Source organism: Rutidosis leptorrhynchoides, chromosome 6 (genome assembly GCF_046630445.1).
Source record: "Rutidosis leptorrhynchoides isolate AG116_Rl617_1_P2 chromosome 6, CSIRO_AGI_Rlap_v1, whole genome shotgun sequence".
In the NCBI taxonomy this organism is placed as follows: Eukaryota; Viridiplantae; Streptophyta; class Magnoliopsida; order Asterales; family Asteraceae; genus Rutidosis; species Rutidosis leptorrhynchoides.
This window is the reverse complement of record NC_092338.1, coordinates 297,730,731-297,757,177: the sequence shown is the minus strand read 5'-3', so window position 1 is coordinate 297,757,177 and position 26,447 is coordinate 297,730,731. Positions and strand designations below refer to the sequence as shown.

At 34.2% G+C, this 26,447-nt stretch overlaps 1 protein-coding gene across 3 annotated transcripts; it reads right to left on the bottom strand.

The window, feature by feature from the left end:
* Positions 1-1,956: 1,956 nt before the first annotated feature.
* Positions 1,957-9,918, bottom strand: LOC139851947 (uncharacterized). 3 transcript variants are annotated; one of them, XM_071841143.1, is made up of 7 exons: positions 9,807-9,918; positions 6,032-8,689; positions 5,269-5,832; positions 4,636-4,764; positions 4,207-4,410; positions 3,101-3,829; positions 1,957-2,885 (listed from the first exon to the last, which is right to left on the bottom strand). In XM_071841143.1, exons 2-7 carry the CDS (start codon positions 8,669-8,671, stop codon positions 2,112-2,114), a joined length of 5,040 nt encoding a protein of 1,679 aa, XP_071697244.1. In that variant the 5' UTR covers positions 8,672-8,689; positions 9,807-9,918; the 3' UTR covers positions 1,957-2,111. The 3 variants fall into 3 exon arrangements, with proteins under 3 accessions (XP_071697244.1, XP_071697242.1, XP_071697243.1); XM_071841141.1 differs by having other exon boundaries at positions 4,207-4,764; XM_071841142.1 differs by having other exon boundaries at positions 3,101-3,823; positions 4,207-4,764.
* Positions 9,919-26,447: the final 16,529 nt, after the last annotated feature.

Below are 26,447 nucleotides of genomic sequence, written 5' to 3'. Positions count from 1 at the left end.
AAATACCATTACCAAAACCGTTATAATAACCATCATCATCAAGAATGCCTGTTGAAATAACATTAAGTCTCATATCCGGAACATGTTTTACATTATGCAAAACTAACTCCATTCCCGTGTCAAATTTCAAACAAACATCTCCAATACCAACGATCTTTGATAACCCGGCATTACCCATCCTAGCAAATCCATAGTCACCTGGAGTGTAAGATGAGAAGTGATCTCTACAAATTGCAACATGACATGTAGCACCACTATCAACAATCCAACTCGTGTCATCATGAGTAAGATTGATCATATCATAATCAATACAAACAAAGAACTCATCTGTGATAGCGTTAACTTCAACCTTATCATCATCACCACCATCACTTTTCTTTTGTTTATTCTTGTCATATGCCTTTTTCTTCTCATTCTTCAACTTTGGACAATACCACTTTGTGTGCCCCTTTTCATGACAATTATAACACTCAACATTAGCAAATTTGCCTTTGCGTGAGCTGCTACGATGATTGCCTCTTTTACCCTGACCTCTACTATGACTTCTCCCCCACGTTTCTGTGACCAAGATATCTAACTTTGAAGAGGAACCTTGTGACTTTCTTCTCATCTCTTCATTCAAAATACTACCCTTAGCTAATTCCATGGTGATAGTACCATTCGGTGCAGAGTTGGACAAAGATGTCCTAAAAGTCTCCCAAGAGTCCGGTAATGTACCAAGTAACCAGAGACCCTGAATCTCATCCTCAAACTTGATACCCATACCTGCAAGCTGATTTATAATACCTTGATATGCATTTAGGTGATCTGTAATAGGAGTCCCATCATGATACTTCAAAGCCATCATCTGCTTAATTAAGAACAACTTGTTATTCCCAGTCTTTCGTTCATATAACTGCTCAAGCTTTTTCCATAAGGCTTTAGCATCAGTCTCCCCAGTAATATGGTTCACTACATTATCATCAACCCACTGCCGAATATACCCACATACCTGTCTATGCAAAATTTTCCATTGAGCATCAGATTTTTCCTCAGGTTTATCCTCAGTAAAAACAGGCAAATAATAATCTTTCACATAAAGAAGATCCTCCATTTTACCTTTCCAAACATGATAATTTGAACCATTTAAACTAATCATCTTACTTGTATTAGCTTCCATCTTTCACACAAGTCAAATCAAATAACCTAGCTCTAGATACCAATTTGATGGGAAAATGGTCACAACGGGCAAACTACAAAGCGGAAACAAACCCGTTTGACAAGCATTTCCCGACCCGTATGAACCCGTGAGGAAACTAACAAATAAGGTATACCACAATCACCACAAATCAGCCCCAATTCTGTCCCAAATCAGCAAATACGAAATAACAAAGCACACACAATACACACGAGACTTTTTACGTGGAAAACCCCTCAAAATCGAGATTAAAAACTACGGGACTCGTAAGCCACTTAAATTCCACTATCATCAACAAGGAGAGCAATACAATAATCCTTCTCTAGATCAACTAGAGGTATACAACATCATCATACTCTTGAACAACAATAATCAACAAGTATATGAAGAAATTAAAGACAAAAGAGTAATAACATCACCCAAAATTCTGCTACTGTTCGACCTGCTGTAACTTGAGCTACAAACCTCTTTAGACGAATTCAACGGTTGAAAACCTTGGCACTGATGTCAGGAAGACACAGCCCAAATTTGATGAAGATCCAACGGTTAGATCTCCGGGGATCGTCTCTTTTCTGTCCTGCTGTCACTGTAGACAGAAATGGAGTTTTTTTCACTTTTTCTTGATCTCAATCTGATCTCTCTCTCTCTCTCTCGTATCAATTGAAGATAGCTGGACACAATTCAAAATAATGCCCTCAAATGTTTGACCAAGTCAACAAACCATTTGGGCCTAAATTGTTGGGCTTTAGACTTTGGGTTAAAGCTTCATCATATTGGAAACCCACTAATAAACCCAACAAAATTGATTGGTATATTTCCAAAATGACGTCCCTGAAGAAAATGAATAAACAAATATAAAAAAATTTTGAATATTACAAAGGCCATCGTTGTAACTTATAATAAAGCAAAATAAACATACATGATTTCTTTTAACTTAATCAGCTAGCTTTGGTTTATTGGTGACTATAAAGGAGTTGATGTCTTGATCACCTACATCAATAAAGCCTTTATTTGTCTCTATTACTTTTAGCTCGGGAGCATCAACAAACCCGTTGGTGAAAACTGATAGATCGGGGCACTGTTTGATTACCAAGGTACTCAATGATGGCAACACAAAATCCTTCTCCCGTAGGCAAAATCCAGTTAAATATCGAAGATGTTCAAGTTTTAAGGACTTTAGACAAGGTAACATTTTTGTCTCAGAGTCATCATCATCATCTACGTTAACAATTTCACGCATATATCTACAATGTGTGACATGTAGCTCTTGGAGTTGCTTTAGACCACCAACCATCAAGGTTTTAAAGACATGTATTAAATTTTTGCATTTATGAATACAAAGTCTTGTCAGGTTCGGTAACTCCAGTTGTCTCCACTGATTGTTCTTCCATAAATATATCAAATTTCTCATCTTTTCCAATTCCACTTCTCTTAACTTCGGAAGTTTCACAACAGTAGTTTGTGATTCGTTGTTAAATTCACCATCTGCCACTTCCAATTCTACTCCAAAAACCTTATATGCCCATTCACACCTCTTTGCATGAATCTTTTCGAGATTTTTTAGTTGTGGCAACTCGTTGAATGCAACAATCACTTGGCTTCTTCCATTTTCCACATTTACTTCTTTAATATCTTGTAAAGAGCGAAGTTTCTCATCTTTTGAAATGGTAGGGCAGGAGCTTGTACTCTCGAAACTCTGGGATGTGATCTATACACCAACATATAGAAATGATCATTAAATATTTTAATTAATTTCCAAACAAGTCTGATCAAACTAAATTTTATTTCGTTGGGTATCCATCCACTGTTTTATCTGATAATAAAGTATAAAAGCTTTCATTATTACGTTTCAATATATACGTAATAATTTTATGTAGTAATTTTTTACGCTTTCATGTGCATAATAAATAAATAATTACGTACCTGAGGTGACGGGGCCGTCATATAGATGTTATAATGTTCAGGACTAAATTTGCCAAAGATTGGATGTTCCACATACTTGAGCCTCGGAGCTATTGACTTACTACATGTAAAAGCCATCATCATTTTGGGACATTGTTCAATGTAAACATCATTCAAAAGTGGCCATTGAAATTCTTTTATTATCCCCGAGAAGAAACATTCAAGGTTTGATAGAGAGATCAGCTCAATTACTTCCACACGTGGAAACAAAACAACCTTATTATTATTAGGTGTTGTAGTGGTAGTAGTAGTAGTAGTAGTTTGGTATCCTTCTTCTTCCTTCACAATCACTTTCATTGCCTTGCAGTCTCTTATTCTTATCTCTTTGAGTTTCTTAAGGCTTTCAAGCATGGAAAATGTGAATATATATTCCAAACTGTCACATTTAATGATATGTATTGTCTTTAGGTTTGACAGTTTATGAGCAGCTGTAATGTTTCCTTGTCTCGGAATTGGACGAGAGTTATCGGTAGAAATAGTAGTATGACGGCCATTATCGTTCTCTACTGCGCAGGAAAATAACTCATTCAGTGAGTTGCAGTCTTCTATCACCATCACTTCAACCTTTACGCTTAGCCCTGCTGTATAAGATGGAATCACACTTGACAAAGCTTGACAATTGCTTATACGTATCTCTCGAGAGTAAAGGCATAATGACCAGTAAATGACACCCACTTGAGAAACCTGTAACTAAAAATGCTAATTATATTAATATAGCTTAACTAATGGTTGTTACTACACATCCCATATTTAAAAAATGGGAATGATTGGGTCAAAATAAATGCTTAACAGGTTGGAGGGTGAGCCATCCTCTAAATCTATGAGTGGGTCTTAACGGGTTAATGAAGGACAGTGGCCGGCTAGTCCAAGATGAAAATCAAATGGTACAATTTGAAGTGTACTATGTATAAAAATTTTACAAAGTAGTGGGGTCCTTGGACCCCACACAGATACACATAAACTCGCAACTGATGAAGGATATTCGAATAAAATTTGAACAAGTATGTTACTCCGTATTAGGCTATTTTTGCTTGTTATTTAAAGAAATCAATTAACAAAATACGTACCTTGAGCTGATTATGAATGACATTAGTTGTAACCTTAGCAACGCCACCGCCAACATGCTTGAGAATCGGAAGGCCACAAAGATTGAGGAAATCAAGATGAGGGAACAAAGTTATGGTTGTGATCATCTTTTCACTTTCATCTTTATCATCATCTCTGTTTGAAACAACTTCTTCCGTACCTTCACAACCTTTAATATCGACTTGCTTTAGGTTGGAAAGAAGTGTCGCCATGAAAGGTGAAAATAAGTACTTAACTCTCTTGCAATTTAGCAAGTATATGGTCGTGATGTTATGGAATAAGGATACTGGGTGTTGATTTTGACAAACAAAAAATTCATTCCAATTACACTTCCACACATGAGTCATTTGATACATATTCAACAAAGTTAATTGGCAAGGTAGTTGTTGATTGGGGTAATTAGTTGTTACCAAGTCTACGCTACTCTGAGTACTCTTCAGGTCAAACACCACCTCCACTCCATAACTATTAAATACAATGTCAGGAAGCTGATGGAATGTGTGTAGAAGAGATAATGGGATTGCAATTTCAGGAGCAATCTGCATAAAAGGATTCACCCGGCCAATATAAATAACTTAACACCGAGTACTATTTTTACATTTTCACATTTTGACATTGAAGTTTTTAGCACATATAACCAATATAATATATAAAGCAGATTTTCATAATTATCATATCTTTATGATTATTATATCAGGCTTACAATAAAGATAGAGGCCTAAAAATGGATCGACCTTTGCCAATTAAAATAAACTCATGACCAATATAACACAGGTACACCACAACTTTTAATTAATATATTCAAAACTAAAAGTTTAACATGTAAAAAAATTAACATTTTTTCTAAATATTTAAAAACTAAAATGAACTACTATTGTTCATCACCTCTTGAACAATAGTATGTAAGAGTATTCATAAATAAAAGTTTAACATTTAAAAAAAAGAATTAACTTTTTTCTAAATCTAAATAAAAATTTAAAGTAAATTACTGTTCATCACCTATTGAACAACAGTAGTATGTAAGAGTAATATGACAGTCATACCTCATGTTTTTGGCCATCTGTTACTGCTACAAACTCTCTTCTTTCTCCCCAAACACCAATTTCGATGTATTTAAGTGCTCCCATATCAAAATAGATAGTGGTAGGTGTAAATATACTTCTAAACTTTTCGCAGTAACTAATTTTTAATGATTCTATGCTTTGAAAATCACGGATGGTGATGATACCAGAAATATTATCATCTCCTTTTAAGCTCCAGACCTCTCTTAGATTCTCTAAATTAGAAACCTGAATACTTCTTAAGCTGCTGCTGCCACTAGCATTCTCAATTTTACCAACACATCCCTGTTGCAGGTCTATGTTGAATAACACTTCAATGGAACAACATTCTCTAACTTCAAGAGTTTCTAAATGAGGCAGTAATCGCATTGGATTCCATGGAAAAAGATTCACCATACTATCACAATCTATCACTTTAATCTCTCTCAACGTGGAAATATTGTGGTCTTCCTCCAAACTACAACTACTACTACTAGTATCACACCATATCTCACTCAACTTCTCCATTGCACTAATTTCCAATCTCTCCAACTTCGGAATCAGAACCTACACAAATATTAACCCTTGTGATATCAGTAAATAGCTCCATGATACATATCCAAATGGCAAATTATGTGAAATCAATAAATGTGAGTATTCAGAATTTTGTTAATTCAAATTAGGTTTAACTTTTAGTTTTAATATCAATATCAATATCAATATCAATATTAAAAACTAATACTAATATAATAAGTAATGTATTTACCTCCGTGTTCAACAGTAGCTGCGATGATGAAGAAATTTCATTATATCTAGAAAAGATACAAGTCACATTTGGAAGGACACGCAGCCTCAATTCCATAAGTTGTGGCAAGTCCATCACTTCGTCACCACAACACAATCTTACAAACTCTGGTAAATTCTTCAATTCTAAAAACTTTAGCTTGTGAAATTTAATCACCTTATTAGCTCCATTATTCTCACCTTGTACGAGTGATTCAAAAAGAGGACACTCTGATACCGTGAGACTCTCAAGTTTTGTCAGACTACCTACCACATTAACTGTAAAGATCCATGTCAAGTTAGCACACTTATAAACCTTAAGGACCTTTAAATTGAAAAATGAATATTCAGAAGGACGATATGAAATATCTTGAAGTGAGCTCATTCCGTCCACACTTAATTCAAGTTCCTCTGTTTTTTCAAATAGCTCATCAATTTTGCATTCCATAATCTCTTCCTTGCTTGTGACAAGTTTTAATGTATTATCAGAAGTGCAATCTCCCAATTGTGCGCCCATAGATATCCTAAACCTTTCAAGTTTCTTAAAGGACACATTCTTGGGCTGGAGGATACTTTCGAAGAATTCGACTTCTAATGCATTCAGTTTACTTGAAACCATCTTGAGCCCTTCACAACTATCTTCTGTGAACCTAATATGTTTCCCGTCTAAAGCACTCATATAGAGCTCTAAAAGTTTTTCTAAACTTTGAAAGACGCCATCATCAATACAAAGGTCAATACATTCAGTCAAATCGAGTAACTTCAACTTTTTTAACTTCCGTATTGCAGATGGTACATTCGAGATGCCACAAAAAGCCAAACTGAGTAGTTCCAAGTTAACAAGATCTCCGAGGAAAGAGATATCGCCCAACGATGTGCATGAATCAAGACATAGTGTTCGAAGGGTAGTTGAGTGTCGCGGAAGCAACGGTTTATTAATACCGGCATAAGCCACCACTTTAAGTTTCTCCATTCTTGTATAAAAATATTCCGGAAACTTGGTTATCCCCTCCCCATCCATTAGGCTCAGAAGTGTAAGGTCCGGGTGATTAAAATCTGCCGGAAATTGAACCATACCTCCGCATTTTAATAATAATCTTTCATAAGAATCCTTTCTAAGCTGATCTGAGATATCATCATTGTTAACAAGCGAAGCTTGCTTAATATTTGAAAAATTGCTTAAAACAAAATCACGTACAAGATCATGAATTTTGACACATCCTCTAACATCACTTTCAATCAACAAGTTTGAACGTATGAGATTTTTAACACAAGCGTTCACCCGTGTTCTTGCTGTTGGTATACTATTCGAACTCTTAAACAGCTTCAACCCCCAGCCATACCTTGTCAAGTCCTCTATTAGAATATTATGGTCATCTGGGAACAAGCCACAAAGAAGAAAAACTGCTTTCTCATCATCATCTTTGAGATAGTTGTAGCTAATCTTAAAAATATTATCAATGAGAACAACACTATTGTTCTGGAATCGAACATGCGTATCTTTCCATGTTTCCTTGTCTTTATTATCTCTAAGAGTAATGGCAATGGTTTTTATGGCCATGGGCAAACCATCACATTTCTTTACAATATCTTCTCCAATCCTAATAAGGTCGTGATCACTATCGGGAACTATTCCTGCAATTTCCCAGAACAGTTTTTTTGCTTCTGATTCTTCTAACACGACAATTTTGAAAATACAACTAGGTACCACACCCATTTTAGTGCAAACTCTTTCATCACGTGATGTGAGTAACAGCTTGAAACCTTTTGGCAAAGGAGCCGTTAACCCGATATCTCTGAGGTCCATCTCCTCCCAAACATCATCTAATATCACCAATACCTTTTTGCTGCCATCGTCTGAAATCCCTTCAAACCTTTGACGAAGACGCTCAGCCCTATTATCTTCATCATTTTCAGTTAGAGGTGGACCGGTGTTTTCTGCTACAGCACCTTGTATCGTTATTCGGGTTTTACTTACCCCAATAACTACCTTCACAACCCAATCAAACATTCTCCTATCCTCCACAACCTTTTTCAGTTGTTGCATCATCGTGGTCTTCCCCACACCACCCATCCCGCATAGAGCCATCATTTGGCACTTATTATTTGGTTCAAGTGCTTTCAATGCTTTATCGAACACCAAATCTCTACTGGACTTGTTTAAATTTTGGATATTGATATCACTAGCAACTGCTTCAGAGGTGGAAGGCCTTGTAGTGCGAACCCTACCAAGAAGCCTTGGTTCATCACTCCATTTGATTTCAGATTTTTGTTTCTTGAGACTGTCGATATCCTTGAGGATATCAGATGATCGTTTACCTGCTTTGTATCTCGCCTTCATGTTGAAGCATCCAATCCCTCCGGCTGGAATATTTCCCACTTTTTCGGATGTTTTTTCGACTTCTATCAACCACGTTGGTACATGATGAGGTACCACAAGATCGTTTGCAACATTTGTCTCCTTTTTAGTCTTCATATCGCTTGCCATGGCATTCAATTCCTCCATATTTGTATGAATTTCATTTACACTGTTTGTGGACGAAACCAGGTAACCCACGTGTCGCTTAATGACTTTGATTATAGATTCAACAACGGGTGTGATAACTGGAGCTAAAGGATTCATTTTCCAGTTAGGTTGTATCTGTAATTTAATGCAAATAGTTGAGTAAAAGTATTTCTTCACAAAAATGAATAGATATATACGAATCAACAGTAAGAGAGAACTCATAGAACACAACAAACTGAAATTCAGTCTCCCGACTAAAGAAAAAGAAATTAAAATTGTTTTTAAAAAAAAAAAAAAAACAAATGGCAGCAGACTCTGAGCTCAGTCTGTGCCAAGCCGAATTTTTTTTCTTTCAAAAGTTACATATTTAAAAAAAAAAAAAAATTAAAGTTCAGTTTGTGAGGTTCTATGGATTCTCTCATATGCAAAGTTCTCTCTGGATCCTTTCAATATATATATATATATATATATATATATATATATATATATATATATATATATATTACAAGGATCCCATAAAAACTATAATAATGATAATTTGATACTATTATATGCATTTATAGGAAGAAAGAGTTATCAAATTTTCACATATACTAGAAAAAATGCTGAAACAACAACAACAACAACAATATACTTATCATTTGATCGACTCCCACGGATATTCATGACCAGCGGGTAGACCCGCGAATACAACAACAACAACAACAACAATACACAATCCCGCGTTTGCGAGATATGTGAGAGAAGAGATGTAATCCTCCTCTGACCTAAAATATAAGAGAAGTCGTTTCTCCACCCACGTATAGAGAACGATTTCTCTACCCATAAGAAGACAAAGTCATGCCTCTTTATTCGCGGGTAAACCCACGAATAATCATGAATTTATATTGAAATTATAAGTATATTATTTTATAAATAATAGATACATATTGAACATATAAGTATATAAATTTTTAATTATATATATGTATATGCGAGTAGACCCACGGGTATTTCAAACGTGTATCACGGATCGAATTTTACTCACAGCGGGTATGATATATCCGCGACTCACCAACGGGTATTCAATTTTACCCGCCCCATACTCGAAGGTCTAATTTTTTTAATATTCGCCAGTTACTAGCACGGATACCCGTAGGTTTTTTTCGCCCGTTGCCATCCCTAATTGTAAATACCATTGCCCTCTTAAAAAGATGAGTAAATCATGAATTTAAGAAATATATACATATAAATAAATAAAATATAGCAATACCTGTTTAGGTGTTGAAGAAGAGAAATACGAGATGAAATCTTTTGTAATGCACAATCAAATTAATCAAATACAGTAAGTAGTAAATCAATACCAATGTAAACGAAATCTTTTTGAAAAAATTAAGGTGGGTGTGAGAGAGTTTGGGGTTGAATTTAAAGACGAGCCCTACTAATTAATAAGTCAAAAATCAGTGCTTTCAACGACTAAGTTCCTATTGACTTTTTAGAAGGTTGACTATGAGGAAGCTTCACATTCACCAAATAAAATAATACTCCAATGATATAGAGGCTTGTGTACTACTCTGTTATATTTTTGTTAACAGATTTACGTCCACTTCGATTATATGGGTTTTTTTTTTTTTTTTTTTAGACAGCTGTTAAGAGTTATTCAGGGGAGATTTAACCAACCACGCGTTCATCTACTACACAATTATACCCGCCCCCAGCTGTGTGCCTAGGAGGAAACCCGCACCAATCTCATACGGAGCATGAACTGTAAAACCCCCAGAGGTGTCTTCGAGCATAAGCAAGATAAGCAACCTCCTAGGGCCCAAATATTTAGAAGGACCCAAAATTTTGAATATGTAGATATTTTTTTTAATATATTTAATTAAATCGAATAAAAAATTGTCAATTAAAGTTAAAATATCTCGTTTTTAATAATTAAATACAATGTAAGTAAATAAATAGATAAATTGGATTGTTTTTTTATACGTAGTAAAAAAATTTAACGTATATGTAAGCCCATTTTTATTTTCATCTAGGGCCTTTAAATTTTTGAGACGGCTCTGAAAAACCCCCTCCCCTTTACCCCCAACGCGATGTGAAAAATGTGTCGTGGAATTTCATGACACAGATGAAATTGTGAGTTTCAACGGGTTTCTAAATATATTTTTTTTTGTTTTTTTTTTTTTTTTTTTTTTTTTTTTTGTTTTTTTGTATATCTGTTGTTGTAGATGTGGGCTCTTTGGTTCGATTTCAATGATTTAGCCATAGGTCTTAATCTGAAACGGAGCCGCAACACCGGTTTTTGTGAGAATTCTCTGTTCGTATACAACCTGAAGGTACATAGCTACCACTTCAGTAATTTAAACATCTGAAACTTTATTGGACGTATTGGTTACGAAATACATATTGTATGAGATGAAGTTGGCTAAAATGATTTTGAATGGGATATGATGTTAAATTATGAACATGTTGAATGGGCAGGTAACATTCAAAGATACCATTTGTGCAATAAAACTACATATATGATTGTTTTAGGAGTCTTTATGCAATAAAATTACACTATCGACAAGTTTAGGACTGATCATTTGACATATTTTGTTACCTAATTTTCCTTGATTTTACTCATTTTGACCCGTTAAATATACACTCTCAACAAGTTTAGACCGATCATTTGGCATATATAGTTTGCTACCTAATTTTCCTTGATTGTATTTTGTCCCATTAAATACCATACATAACGTGCCCAAACTGATTGATTATGGAGTAGTAAATTACATGTCAACAAGTGATTTAGTATTGCCATTTATAGTGTATTAAGAATTAAGATGATGCGAATGATGTATAAATTGATTTACAAGGTTTGTTTCAGGCTATCGCATTTTTGGTGATCTTTTCCGCAAGCACAAATACTTGTAAGTTGATATGTGTCACTATCATCTTCTTGATTTCCGTAACATTGAGTGTTAAATTATATATTCGTATTCGTTCTATCACCAACCATTCGAATACTAAACTAATTTGTAATGTTTTTTTTAAACAGCTATGCAATGCACGAGTTCTAATAAAGTGGAATTTTACAATCAAGAGCTATCAATGTTTGTTCCTATAGCAAACATCTCTTAAAGAATCTCGCGAATTCGTGGGTCTTTAATTAGAGATATTCAGACTCTCAAAGCTCCTAGCTTGCATTGAGAAACACAATATTGATAGAGATGATAATTATGCTAAGCTTGAATATTAATGACTATTAATAAATATTATGACTATGTCAGAGTATAAAGAATGTTCTTTTAGTTTAGTTTGTAGGTGATAAGTTTGAAGAGTACATAAACTAATGGGTTCTTGATACAATTATATTTTGAACATATATTATACTTACAAAACCAAATCAGAAACTAATGTACTAAAACAGACATTGCAAAGAAATGTTTATATTTGCATATGCTTAATTAATTCTCAGCCAATTACCTACAAGTAATTATCTCGGGTTGTAACAACCCGAGTTTTTCCGTTGAACATTCTGTTAAATACTAGACGATCGATAGATAACTCATACGATTTTGTTACGACGAACTTTTTTTAAATACATTTAAAAATATTTAACGGTGATTACTTGAATTCACACTTAGTCCCGGGAGAGTATTAGTTATACGTGATTACATATTCAATAAGAAACACGCTTCGATTTTGAAGTGCTTAGAAAAAAGTACAGTTAGTGAATACTACATTAAACGTCTTTTGAGACAACGAAAAACACGAATAACGTTCTAAACATTAGTATTTGTATTTACACAATCAACGTTAGTATCGAGGAAAATGTATGCCTCATTTAACAATTTGTTCAATGTTAGTGAATTATAACAGATATACTTTTATATTTCTGCATTAACAGTATATAAAAAATGTAATTATGTAAACATCTAAAATCATGTTTATTAAAAAGTTATCATTACAACCCAAAAATTACAGATTACATTTTTCCAAACAAATATGCATTTTTTCTGAAAATTACACAATAACGACGAATACAAATCAAAGCCCGATAGTTAAAAAAAAATAAAAAATAAAAAAAAACCGAAATAGTCTACCATAATTTTCATTAGTTTACATCCTGGTCTAATGACCTAACCAATGTGTTTTTCCAATTCAACACCCTTTAATCTGAGTTTTTACCCACATCATTCAACCTGGTGTTGTGTTTCATATGACCGAATACATTTTCCTCAATCTGAATTGTTCAAGCCAGAACATTTTCCTAGACCATACTTTCCATCCTACATTGTGATGACAACAAAAAAAATAATAATAATGACACATTACATTTGTCATGTAGCATATACATCATATTACAAAAATTATTAATATGTATTTACTTCTTTCAATAAAATGAATAAACAATCATTGCAGACATGCATATTTGACTACAAAAAATGGAATAAAACCAATCATATTGGGCGACGATGGGAATGATTCAAATACCACCAATAATGTTGTTTATAAGAAAGTCTTGAGACGTATTTGACTGAGATGTAAATGTTCTATGGTTAAATATCCTTTGAATATTTTTTGTGCATCTCTAATTATATATACTTATAGTGCAAACTAAATTCATTTTGACAACTAATATAAGCTTAATGGATAAAAAGTATAAACGTTGAGAGTTAATGGTTTAAGGTTTAGGAATTGCTATTTAGGGTTTACGGTTTATGGTTTACAGTTTAGGATTTAGGGTTTAGGGTTAAGATTTTAGAATTTATGCTTTAGTGTTTAGGTTTTAATGTTTAGGGTTTAGTGTATACGGTTTACGGTTTAGTGTTTAGAGTTAAGGGTTTAGAGTTTAGAGTTTACGGTTTAGTTTTTAGAATTTATGGTATAGAGTTTAGAGTTTAGGGTTTAAGGTTTTATAGTTTATGGTTTAGGGTTTAGTGTTTAGGGTTTAGATTTGGGGTTTAGGGTTTAGTGTATAGGGTTTAGGTTTTAGAGTTTAGGGTTTAGGGTTTGGATTTTAGAATTTATGGTTTAGGGTTTAAGGTATACGGTTTAAGGTTTACGGTTTAGTGTGTAGGGTTGGTGGTTTAGGGTTGATTTAGGGTTTAGGGTTTAGGTTTTAGATGTAGGATTTAGGGTTTAGAGTTTAGTGTATAGGGATTAGGGTTTTGGGTTTAGGGTTTATATCTTAGACTTTAAGGTTTAAGGTTTAGATTTTAGAATTTATGCTTTAGGGTTTAGAGCTTAGGATTTAGTTTTTACAATTTATGGTTTAAAGTATAAATAAAGGGTTTAGGGTTTAGTGTAAAAATATTTAAAAGAAACCTACTCAACAACAATTACCTAACAAACAAAATATGAACATGAACATACATACCTTAAATTAATATTGTCCACTTGTGGAAGAATATGTCGTCAGTGATTGAAGAAATCAATCCGAGAATGATTTAATCGTCGAACAGGAGGCCGTAAAAGAAATAAGATTGCAGCTTATAATTTGTAGGAACCGGAATTAATATTAATGGGCCAAAAGCCTTTATTTTCTAATTGATTACGGATTACATAATTTTATTTTATATAAAAGAATATGAATTCTAAAAAAAAGGAATTTCAAATTATAAATACACATCTTATACTCAATTATACGACACTATAACCTAATTTACTCCTCAAAACTTTAAACAACATATTGGATTTGTTAATTTAATATTAAAGAATACTATGGAGAAAAACAATCATCCGATTCATGCCACTTATCAAAAACTCATACATCAAAAACTCAATCCAAACACATCTATGGAACAACTTCAAGAAAAGGTATCATTTTATGCTTATTTAATTCAATTACGCCTAAAAGACAATATACATAACCAAAACCAAATATTGAACAATTTCTGCTCTATTATTAAAATTTATAAGTGTGATATATTCAACTGTGCACATATAATAGTAATTAGGTTTGAATTCAGAATAACATACCATTAGTGTCTACTTGATAGTAACCGAAGACATAGTAACCTTCATAGTTGTGATGCCCCGTACTAAATCATCATGTACGGACCATCAACAACAGGATCATTACAAGGTTAAGTACTATATGCGATTTCAAAAAGAGTTTGCATTCATATCAAAAGGTGACGTCATAACTAACGTCAATGTTTTACATCAAAAGTATGCTTCAATGAACAGAAGCAAAGGTAATAGTACGTGACCCTTAGGTCGTTACAATTCATAATTCAAAAGTAATTAAGTTTGAATGCAAGATAAAGTAATTCATGCGGAGATAACTCTAGAGCAGCGGGTGTCTACAACAAGACTAGTACACAGCGGAAGCAAGCAAACCTTAAGCACCTGAGAAAAACATGCTTAAAAACGTCAACACGAATGTTGGTGTGCTATAGTTTAAGTATAACAGTAATGTAAGTAGGCCACGAGATTTCAGTGCTACAAAGAGCGTTTCCAAAACAGTAATCCAAATCAATATGTTTAGGTATATGCTCAACCGTGGCCACTCGGTAACTAACTTAACGTTTAATAAAATAATACCCCCTGAAAGTACACTTGGCAAGTGCGTATGTTTACGAAGTATTAAACACTCGTTAAATGCTAGCGCTACTAGCCCGAGTGGGGATGTCAAACTCTATGGATCCATATCTAAGATTCACGTTCACGGTTCAAAAACCAATGATTAAACGTTACCGAGCTAAAAGGAATGTTTATGCCGTTGTATAACCCACACATATATAAGTTTAAGTACTCGTGCCTAGTATGTAAAACATAAAATCCGCATGTATTCTCAGTTCCCAAAATAAGTTAAAGTAAAAAGGGAATGCTATAACTCACAATGATAATGTAGTCGTAAAGTCGGTTCGGAAAAGGTGTGCAAGTAATCGGTCCGAAGGTCCTCAACCTAAGGCAAATAGTACTAAGTCAGTAAATCGTCTTAATAGGTTTAAAATTATGTAAATAAGGTCTTAAGGGTCATCATCATTCATCATCAAACAAAAGGCGTAAAGTAAGTTTCGTTTATGAAAGTAGTTTACAACAAAGGCTGATTTCAGTCAGTCACCACGGCCTCTACCCTTACTGAATTAAGGTGAGACCAGTGGCCATGGCTCCATATATGAGTCCTTTAGTTGTGGTAAAATTTACAGAAGCAAACTCTTCTTCGTTTGACCGTGGCGACGGTCTAAGTGCGAGTAGGTCAGAAATTTCTGCACAACATTAAAAGGACATAGTGACGATCGGAGGGCCATAAATCCTAAACCGTAACTCGGATTAAGATGAGTCCTATATGAAAAGTTATCTACTCGAAAAGTTCTATTTTAAAATAATGGTTAGAACAGCCCAGGTCTACTGGTCTGTTACAGAAACAGAAGGTCAGTAGGTTTTGGACAGAAACAGTAAGTTTAAGTGAGTTACGGTGGTCTTGGTGCTTGATGTTCATCATGGTTCTCGTCCTTGATGCATATAGCTTCAAGTGTACAACTCATTGATGTGTCTACATCATCTCAACCAAGTATTGACCATCATAACACTAGTGCAAGTCTAAGACATGAAGCACAACTCACTTAAGAGTTGCATGTAGTTTGATGAACCAAAGTTACATCAAAGTCTTAGGTTTGACACTTATATGAACTATAAAAGAAATATTGAACTATAAACTTGAAAGTTAACTAACTAATCAAGATCATAAGTAGTAGAACATAGTTCTTAGTTAGATCTTAAAGATCCAAGACCCAAAAGTCTAGATCAAGCATAAGTATACAAAGTTATATTTAAAGAAAACTTATTTACATGTTCTTGAACTTTTAAGTTAACTTTTAGTTCCAAGAGATATGAGATCAAGACTAACTTGTAGTACTTTACCAACAACAACCAAAATCATAAAATTAAAGTGCAAGTAAAACTAAATAAACAAGTAAAAGGTTTATGGTTGTTCATACTTTTAAAGATTCAACCAAAGTTTGATCTTTAAGTAAAGTAAACTTTAAGTTTACTTCAAGAACTACAATTATGTTTTCACAACACATGAACTTACAAACTTTTGAAACAATAAATGAAGAACATAAGCTAGAAACTTTATGTTCTTGTATGCCTTGTAAGAACAAGTTAGATGAAGAATCAAACTAACAAGTTTGCTTCTTAATAATTAGTAAGTAACAACAACAACAACTAACAACTACAAAGAATTAAACAACAACAAAGGACAAAAGATGATGATGATAATGATGGTTTAAGTGGCGGTTTTGAAGAGAAAAAGAAAGGAAGAAATAAACTTGTTACTTACAAGTTGAGAGAAAAAGAATGAGAGAAAAAGTGAAGTAATTTTTGTGTGTGTAAAAGTGAGAGGATACAAGTGAGTAGGTAATACAAAAAAAAATACTTGAACTCCTCCCTTTTTCCCATCCTTGGCCGTTGGTTTTCAAAAAAAAAGAGGAAGAGGTTTGTTCACAAGTTACTTGCATGGTAAGGTCTTTAAAGTTGGTTAATAAGGGTGATTTCATGGGAATGGTGTGTAACTAGATTCCAAGTCTTTTAAACTAACTAGTTCCCTTTAAAATTGATACTTACACATGAAAGACTTGGGCTAAATAGTCCATTAAAGAAGTAGGGTGGGCTAATCAAGTCCATGCACAAAAATAAAGCCCAAGTTTGTAAGTAATTAACATGTAATCCAATAAAAGCCCAAGTAATTAACTAATAGTCTTAGTTAATTAAAATGATTAATAAACTTAATCATGAATGCAAATAATATCCTAAAAAATATTATTCGTGAAGTTTCGTGTGTCACAAAGACGTTTCGGGCATTTAAAATCATGTACGGGCAATCATGACAACATGTAAATGTAATAACATACATTCGTTTAATCGCAAGTATTAATAATAATAATAATTATTAATAAATAAACGTTGGAAAATCCAGGGTCGTTACATTACCCTCCTGTTAAAGAAAATTTCGTCCCGAAATTTTAAGGAGTGACCAAACAAAGGTACCGTATTCGAATAAGAAGGGCGTATCAAAGTTCTGTGAGGCTCGTGGGCTCAGAAGTAAGTTATCTACCTTGAAAGGTACTTTGGCGTACGAAAGTAAGAATAGGTACATGCCATTAATTAAGTCTCTTGTCCTAAGTGATCAACAAATTGATTCTGTTTCCGATTAACCTGAGTATGTCATCTGGATGTATATCCACAAAAGGAAAGATGGTGTGTTTAGCCTTACAGGCACCTTCAGTAAGCTGGATGTGTGAAATGCATCATGAATGATTCTAAGCTCATCTACAACACCGAGCGCTTATGTCGTAATATAAAGCTGACAGGTAGGACGAAAAACATGGTGATCACAACCATGCAATTCGATGTCTGGATAGTGTTTGCCACGAATTTTACTAATCCCTTGATTTCAGAAGGAGGCCTAAGGCATAAAGGAACTCGATATTTAAGAACGTTTCATTTGAATAAGTGAAGGGAAATTTTAGCTAAAGGTGATCAATCGGACTTGCAAGCCATAATTAGTCTTAGTGTCTTCAGGACGGTCTGAATGAACAATGAGGGATATCACCTAGTTTACCATACTGCAGGTGAACCTATCCTTGGATGAAATAAGAAGCACAGTTCCGTAATGTGACTTCATCCGTTCAGTTACATGTTGAAGTTAGGGTTAACGTTAACTAGGGCAACAACATACAGTTGCAACCAATGAAGGACGAAATATATAGAGTACCCACATCAGTGTCGTAAATGTTTTAAGCAGTCCCCTCCCAAGGGGTAACAAGATTCATAGGTTCTCAAAGTATCTTATGTTATATTTCCGAAAGAAAGTTGCACGAAAGGTGTGGTCTTGAACGAGAGTGAACTCTTCGAGTGGTTCATTTTGAATTTATCCGTGTACTTAAGGGGATGTGCGGATGAGATGATACGTGAACCCTTGGTCCTAACGAGTGGTTTACTCCGAGTGAAAAGAATCTCCAAAAATGTTTTTTTTTTTTTTGTGTCTCAACATACTGATTCATAGAGATGAAGTTTACGAGGGTGTTGTGATTCGCCGTGAAGTATTGAGAACAGTAATCCACCTAGTACCTTTCCTACAATAGGGTGACCAATGAGTGTACCTTAGAAAATCGATTTATCGGCCCGCGTTTTTGTCATGTCTAGCTTTAAAAAGAACATTTTATGGGTGCAAAGATTTTCCAATAATTTTTATAAAACCGCCATCCAAAGTGGCTCAGGAGTTTTTAACAAAAGATCTTAATAGTAAGTTTCATCTCTTAACAGAGGGCGAGAAAAGTGTGTTCCATACATGGTGTAGTATAATACGAAAACCTTTAATAAAATCAACTAACGAAGTTTTGAAAAACAAAACCTTTAAATGTTTGTTGTGACAACGTAAACGGAACGAAGTTCCTAGTAAATTTAGAAGTAGGTACAACGTGTACCATTTTGCACAAAACTATTTGACTTAAGTTGAATAATTCGGTAAAGGAGCGGATTTTTTTTTCCTTTTTTAATAATTTGAAGATATAACTTAGTATCAAAATAAGTAAGTAGAAATTTATGTATGTATGATTTTATAAATCGTATAAGTGATAGAAAAGTTTTTAAATCTCGTAAGGACCGCACAAATAAACAACGGGTAAAAATTTTGATAAACATGATTTTTCGTATTTCAAAGGTTACGAGTTGGAAAAAAAAATTGAGTGGAAAAGCTTTGAATTATCGGGTGACCGGTTACTAGGTAATGAAAACTAATGACATAAATGTAGTTTTGGTAATTATTAGAACACAAGTCTTTGGGCCAAAAATATTCACATGCGAAGCTGTTGCTAAAAGTGAGGTACGAAGGATAGAGCACGAGGATGAGAAGTTAATTGCTTCTTGAATTTGCAAGGTGCCAAACAGGTCGTGACTAATAATAAAGTCGGAATACTGATGGTATTAATATCACTAAATGAGGATCCCTTGGAATGAATCAGGACTTAGAGCCATGTAAGAAAGAGCATTGTTCCAACAGGTGTGGTGAAATAAATCCATGGGGTAACGCAATAGTTTTGAATGGTTTGAGTGTTAGCGGATGCCCGAAGGCCTTGCATGACGTGGTAGTCAGTGCTTTTATCACATACACACGAACCTCTCGATTTCGACAGTTATAAAGCCTTTATGATGACTTGGATACGAATAACACGAAAAGTTTTATATAATAAGCAACGAAAGTTTTATAGAAATTGTTTATGGTGACAATGTAAGAGAAGAAACGAAGTTCTTAGTAAATTAGGGTTATGTACAACATGTACCGTGCAAAGTATAATATCTTTTAAATGAAAGATTTTATTTGTAAAAGTGAAAGTAAAGTTTCATATGTATTTGTTAAAAGTAATCATTTACTTTATTTTATATAACGGGTGCGATTTCAAAAATTTTGCATGAATGGCAAACAAAATAAATTTATTTTTATAAAGCTTTGAGAGGATAGCACAGTAAAATAATATGTGTAAAATTTTGGCAAACAAAATTTTCATATTTCGGAGGTTACAAGTTGGAAAAGATTGATGAGAATCGAGTAAAAGACTTTTGAAAATCTCGAGTGATATTTGAGGTAATAAAAACTATTGAATTTGGATGTGATTGACAACTATTAGTAGGACATAAGTCCTTTGACCAAAAATGCTTAAGTGTGAAGTTATTGCTTATAAGTGAGATACGAATGGAAGAGTATGAGGGTGAGAGTTAACCACTCATTGATTTTAGGAAAATTTCGAACTGGATTGACTAATATCGAGGTAAGAAGGATGATGTTGTGGTTTTCATCGAATAAGAAATTTCTCGTAATGAGTTAGGGTTTAGAGTGGCGTAGGAATGAGTATCAAATGAGATTCTTGGGAAATCTTCAATATAGAATTTGAATTGCTGAAGTGAAGGAATACAATTTCCTTTAAGTATCGTTGTGCAAGTTTGTCCATTGTATCGGTTTCTTTCATGGCTAGAGGGTGAGCAGTTTTGGCGAGATGGTTAATAATAACCCAGATGATGTCCTAACCGCCTTACCGTCTCTGGTAGTTTAGTGATGAATTTCTTCCCATTTCCATTGTGGGATTTCGGGTTGTTGTCATGTAACTAATAAGGTTCAGTTTTTGGGCTACATCTCTTCCCATAATAGTTTCACCATTCTTGCGAGGTATACGAATAAATTTTTCCTCATTATAAATAATTTCCGCTTTCATCCTTGAAAGTCAGTTTGTTCCAACTATTTCATTAAAGCTTCCTAACCTGATGAGTATTAGGTTAATCCCAAAGTTCATCCCAACTATTGCATCCAATTTCCCAAATTGATGGGTGGTAGGTTAATCTTAGGGTTCATTCCAACCAATCTTATTATACTGCTGTGAAAATTTTATCAATCTTCTCAAATAACATATGCCTGTACGTAGGTAACTAATCCTTCTCAACTACTACATTAAAACTCCCAAGTTTGGTTAACATGAGGTCATCTCCAAATGACCCACCTGTTAATCTTAAAGTACCACCTTAAATTATTCCTCTAACTCCGCCAGCTTACCATTCGCTGTTCCTATAGAATACTTAACTCTCATGGTTGTTGATGGCTTATTATTCATAACGCTAAGGTGCTTAGATATAAGGTTTCTATCGTTCTAGTATCAAACAACTCCGAAACAATAAAACGTTGTGATAAAGCGTACCCTAACCAAAATCAGGATCCATGCGAGTTTCTATAACTGAGATAACGATTGTTCTGCCACAAGTTAGTACAAAGTTTTTTCTATTTGAGAACTTTTCCTTAAATGTCCAGGGTGTCGATCTCTAATACAAATTTTCGGGTTATCAATTCTGCAATCAAGGCCCTTCTTGTACAGTATCTGGGCTACGTGGTTATTCCTTCCCTACCTTTAACAGACTATAATGCGTATGCTCAAGTGATTCCTGCCCAAGTTTCCCCGGATCACCTCATATTCCTCATGTAGTAACATTGGAACTTCTGCATGATTTACTTCAATATAATCACGCTGGCCTGGCGTCATTATATTGTACTAAATCGTACGTTCATTCCAATATCATTTCATATGGTCAATGTAACGTGATCACTTCCAATTATACTCATTTTCATCTAACGGTGCTTTATCTATGCCATTTCAAAACAGAATCTACATAACTAATCTCACAGTTTCTCGATGTGGGTGCGTAGGTTCCGTAGATCATGCATTAATGCCTAAATGTCCCGAAGTTTCTTCAAGGGTTCGGATTCAGGTAACGTTGTTAGGTTCCTTCTAAATATTCAATCCGGGTCTCGCGTCAGGTTGTACGTGTAGTAAGTAGTAATACGATGTGTTGGAGCATCATTAGAAGATACTATGACCTTGTGAAAGGAAATGCCCTCCCGACTTATCCAATGTCTAGGAGTGTTAGGGACTTAAGTCCAAAAGTGTCGTTAGATCGTCGAGTAGTGGTGAAGAATGAAAGAGATAAGTGACGGTCATGAAAGCGTACAGGGTATGTGTCAACTGAACAATCTTCTAGGTTGCGTGAAGTAATGTTTCGATCTCTGGGACGGTGAAACAGTAGTAACAGGTGGATTACACTACTAGTTATTAGGGTCAGACGAGTGGGAAAGTAGTTCAGGAAAACATCTGAATCTGGGAAGGATAAGTTCTCCAAGTCAGTATAGTGAATAGTAGGCATGTAGCAAGAGTGTAATCAGGCATATCAACTACAGCTGCCCAGATCGTTTACAGCAGCACGTGGCATGGCAATAGTAACAGTATCATACCGAATTAACATACTAGAAGCAGATAGTAGCACGCAGTAGCGAGAATAGGCAAATGCATACAGCGAGTTTACATAGCAGTAAAAGGAAGCGGTAGCATGCAGTAAGTTCATACAGCGGTAGAAGTAAGCAGTGGCATGCAGTAGTAGTAAACGGTAACATGCAGTAATATAACACAGTAGCATGCAATCGAAAGCAGATAATAGCATGCAGTAGTGAAAACAAGTAGTAGCATACGGCATATAGAAGTAAAAGTAAGCAGCAGCATGCAGTAATTTCAGCGGAAACAAGTAAACTAGCAAGTTGTAGATTAGTCCTATTAGTGAATCCTACTCGGGTCGGTCTTAGACTCACTAATGCAACCTAATTCCCTACAACCAATGCTCTGATACCAAATGTGATGCCCCGTACTAACTCATCATGTACGGACCATCAACAACAGGATCATTACAAGGTTAAGTACTATATGCGATTTCAAAAAGAGTTTGCATTCATATCAAAAGGTGACGTCATAACTAACGTCAATGTTTTACATCAAAATTATGCTTCAATGAACAGAAGCAAAGGTAATAGTACGTGACCCTTAGGTCGTTACAATTCATAATTCAAAAGTAATTAAGTTTGAATGCAAGATAAAGTAATTCATGCGGAGATAACTCTAGAGCAGCGGGTGTCTACAGCAAGACTAGTACACAGCGGAAGCAAGCAAACCTTAAGCACCTGAGAAAAACATGGTTAAAAATATCAACACGAATGTTGATGAGCTATAGTTTAAGTATAACAGTAATGTAAGTAGGCCACGAGATTTCAGTGCTACAAAGAGCATTTCCAAAACAGTAATCCAAATCAATATGTTTAAGTATATGCTCAACCGTGGGCACTCGGTAACCAACTTAACGTTTAATAAAATAATACCCCCTGAAAGTACACTTGGCAAGTGCGTATATTTACGAAGTATTAAACACTCGTTAAATGCTAGCGCTACTAGCCCGAGTGGGGATGTCAAACCCTATGGATCCATATCTAAGATTCGCGTTCACGGTTCAAAAACCAATGATTAAACGTTACCGAGCTAAAGGGAATGTTTATGCCGTTGTATAACCCACACATATATAAGTTTAAGTACTCGTGCCTAGTATGTAAAACATGAAATCCGCATGTATTCTCAGTTCCCAAAATAAGTTAAAGTAAAAAGGGAATGCTATAACTCACAATGATAATGTAGTCGTAAAGTCGGTTCGGAAAAGGTATGCAAGTAATCGGTCCGAAGGTCCTCAACCTAAGGCAAATAGTACTAAGTCAGTAAATCGTCTTAATAGGTTTAAAAGTATGTAAATAAGGTCTTAAGGGTCATCATCATTCATCATCAAACAAAAGGCGTAAAGTAAGTTTCGTTTATGAAAGTAGTTTACAACAAAGGCTGACTTCAGTCAGTCACCACGGCCTCTACCCTTACTGAATTAAGGTGAGACCAGTGGCCATGGCTCCGTATATGAGTCCTTTAGTTGTGGTAAAATTTATAGAAGCAAACTCGTCTTCGTTTGACCGTGGCGACGGTCTAAGTGCGAGTAGGTCAGAAATTTCTGCACAACGTTAAAAGGACATAGTGACGATCGGAGGGCCATAAATCCTAAACCGTAACTCGGATTAAGACGAGTCCTATATGAAAAGTTATCTACTCAAAAAGTTATATTTGAAAATCATAGTTAGAACAGTCCAGGTCTACTGGTCTGTTACAGAAACAGCAGGTCAGTAGGTTTTGGACAGAAACAGTAAGTTTAAGTGAGTTCCGGTGGTCTTGGTGCTTGATGTTCATCATGATTCTTGTCCTTGATGCATATAGCTTCAAGTATACAACTCATTGATGTGTCTACATCATCTCAACCAAGTCTTGACCATCATAACACTAGTGCAAGTCTAAGACATGAAGCACAAATCACTTAAGAGTTGCATGTAGTTTGATGAACCAAAGTTACATCAAAGTCTTAGGTTTGACACTTATATGAACTATAAAAGAAATATTGAACTATAAACTTGAAAGTTAACTAACTAATCAAGATCATAAGTAGTAGAACATAGTTCTTAGTTAGATCTTAAAGATCCAAGACCCAAAAGTCTAGATCAAGCATAAGTATACAAAGTTATATTTAAAGAAAACTTATTTACATGTTCTTGAACTTTTAAGTTAACTTTTAGTTCCAAGAGATATGAGATCAAGACTAACTTGTAGTACTTGACCAACAACAACCAAAATCATAAAATTAAAGTGCAAGTAAAACTAAATAAACAAGTAAAAGGTTCATGGTTGTTCGTACTTTTAAAGATTCAACCAAAGTTTGATCTTTAAGTAAAGTAAACTTTAAGTTTACTTCAAGAACTACAAGTATGTTTTCACAACACATGAACTTACAAACTTTTGAAACAATAAATGAAGAACATAAGCTAGAAACTTTATGTTCTTGTATGCCTTGTAAGAACAAGTTAGATGAAGAATCAAACTAACAAGTTTGCTTCTTAATAATTAGTAAGTAACAACAACAACAACTAACAACTACAAAGAATTAAACAACAACAAAGGACAAAAGATGATGATGATAATGATGGTTTAAGTGGCGGTTTTGAAGAGAAAAAGAAAGGAAGAAATAAACTTGTTACTTACAAGTTGAGAGAAAAAGAATGAGAGAAAAAGTGAAGTAATTTTTGTGTGTGTAAAAGTGAGAGGATACAAGTGAGTAGGTAATACAAAAAAAAATACTTGAACTCCTCCCTTTTTCCCATCCTTGGCCGTTGGTTTTCAAAAAAAAAGAGGAAGAGGTTTGTTCACAAGTTACTTGCATGGTAAAGTCTTAAAAGTTGGTTAATAAGGGTGATTTCATGGGAATGGTGTGTAACTAGATTTCAAGTCTTTTAAACTAACTAGTTCCCTTTAAAATTGATACTTACACATGAAAGACTTGGGCTAAATAGTCCATTAAAGAAGTAGGGTGGGCTAATCAAGTCCATGCACAAAAATAAAGCCCAAGTTTGTAAGTAATTAACAAGTAATCCAATAAAAGCCCAAGTAATTAACTAATAGTCTTAGTTAATTAAAATGATTAATAAACTTAATCATGAATGCAAATAATATCCTAAAAAATATTATTCGTGAAGTTTCGTGTGTCACAAAGACGTTTCGGGCATTTAAAATCATGTACGGGCAATCATGGCAACATGTAAATGTAATAACATACATTCGTTTAATCGCAAGTATTAATAATAATAATAATTATTAATAAATAAACGTTGGAAAATCCAGGGTCGTTACAATAGTGCCGACCAATTACATTGAAAATACTACATATCTTGTGTATATATGAATTATTGTAAGAAAAATATGTTAATTGAATTGCTGAAAGAAAATTAAGATCGGTAGGAGGAGTATTAGTACATAAAATGTAGGAGGACACTAATATATGCACAATATTAACTCTGGTAGAAGTTCTGAAAGGTCAAAAGCATCAATAATATGTTTTATTAATTTATAAAGTATGAGATTACAAAAATTGAAATAATTTATTCTAACTATATTTACATGAATCAAATATAATTAATATGTTATTTTTTTTAAATTTGCAGAAAGAAAAGAAAAAAGCAAAGAATAGAGAAGCACTTATGAAACACTGTAAAAAAAAAGAAAAAAAGAAAAAAAAAAGGTTCCAATTGTTAGAATGACAATAGTAATTGTTAATTTCAAACTGTTATAATTAAAGTACAATTATTTTTTTTTTATTGTAGACGTACTTCACTAAGATGGAAGAAAACATTATACAACTGAACATGGAAATACAACTAAAAAAACTACTACAAAAGGTACCTTTTTAATACATGTTCACCAAAAAATAGAAAATATACGAATTTATGACTTTCAATTCTCAATCCATTTACAATTACATTGCTAAAGTATTAAATCACATTTACAGATTGCCAGAAATTAAGACCTCAATCGTGGTACATCTTATTTTAATATAATTAACAACAAGACACAGAGTTATGGCATTATTCACGAATCATGATCATCTAACAAAAATAACTACATTGTCGAATATGTGGGAAAATACAGGGAAGATCTGAGATAACCATCCACAAATCTTAATTCAATCGCCTAAAGCT

What these genes read in the sequence shown, in the direction of transcription:
- LOC139851947 (XM_071841141.1), bottom strand. Translation starts at nt 8,671, where the DNA reads ATGAATCCTTTAGCTCCAGTTATCACACCCGTTGTTGAATCTATAATC. An exon ending in AGCTACTGTTGAACACGGAG is followed by an intron (nt 5,833 to 6,031) that starts GTAAATACATTA and finishes ATATTTGTGTAG; the next exon opens with GTTCTGATTCCGAAGTTGGA. An exon ending in CAGATGGCCAAAAACATGAG is followed by an intron (nt 4,765 to 5,268) that starts GTATGACTGTCA and finishes CCTTTTATGCAG; the next exon opens with ATTGCTCCTGAAATTGCAAT.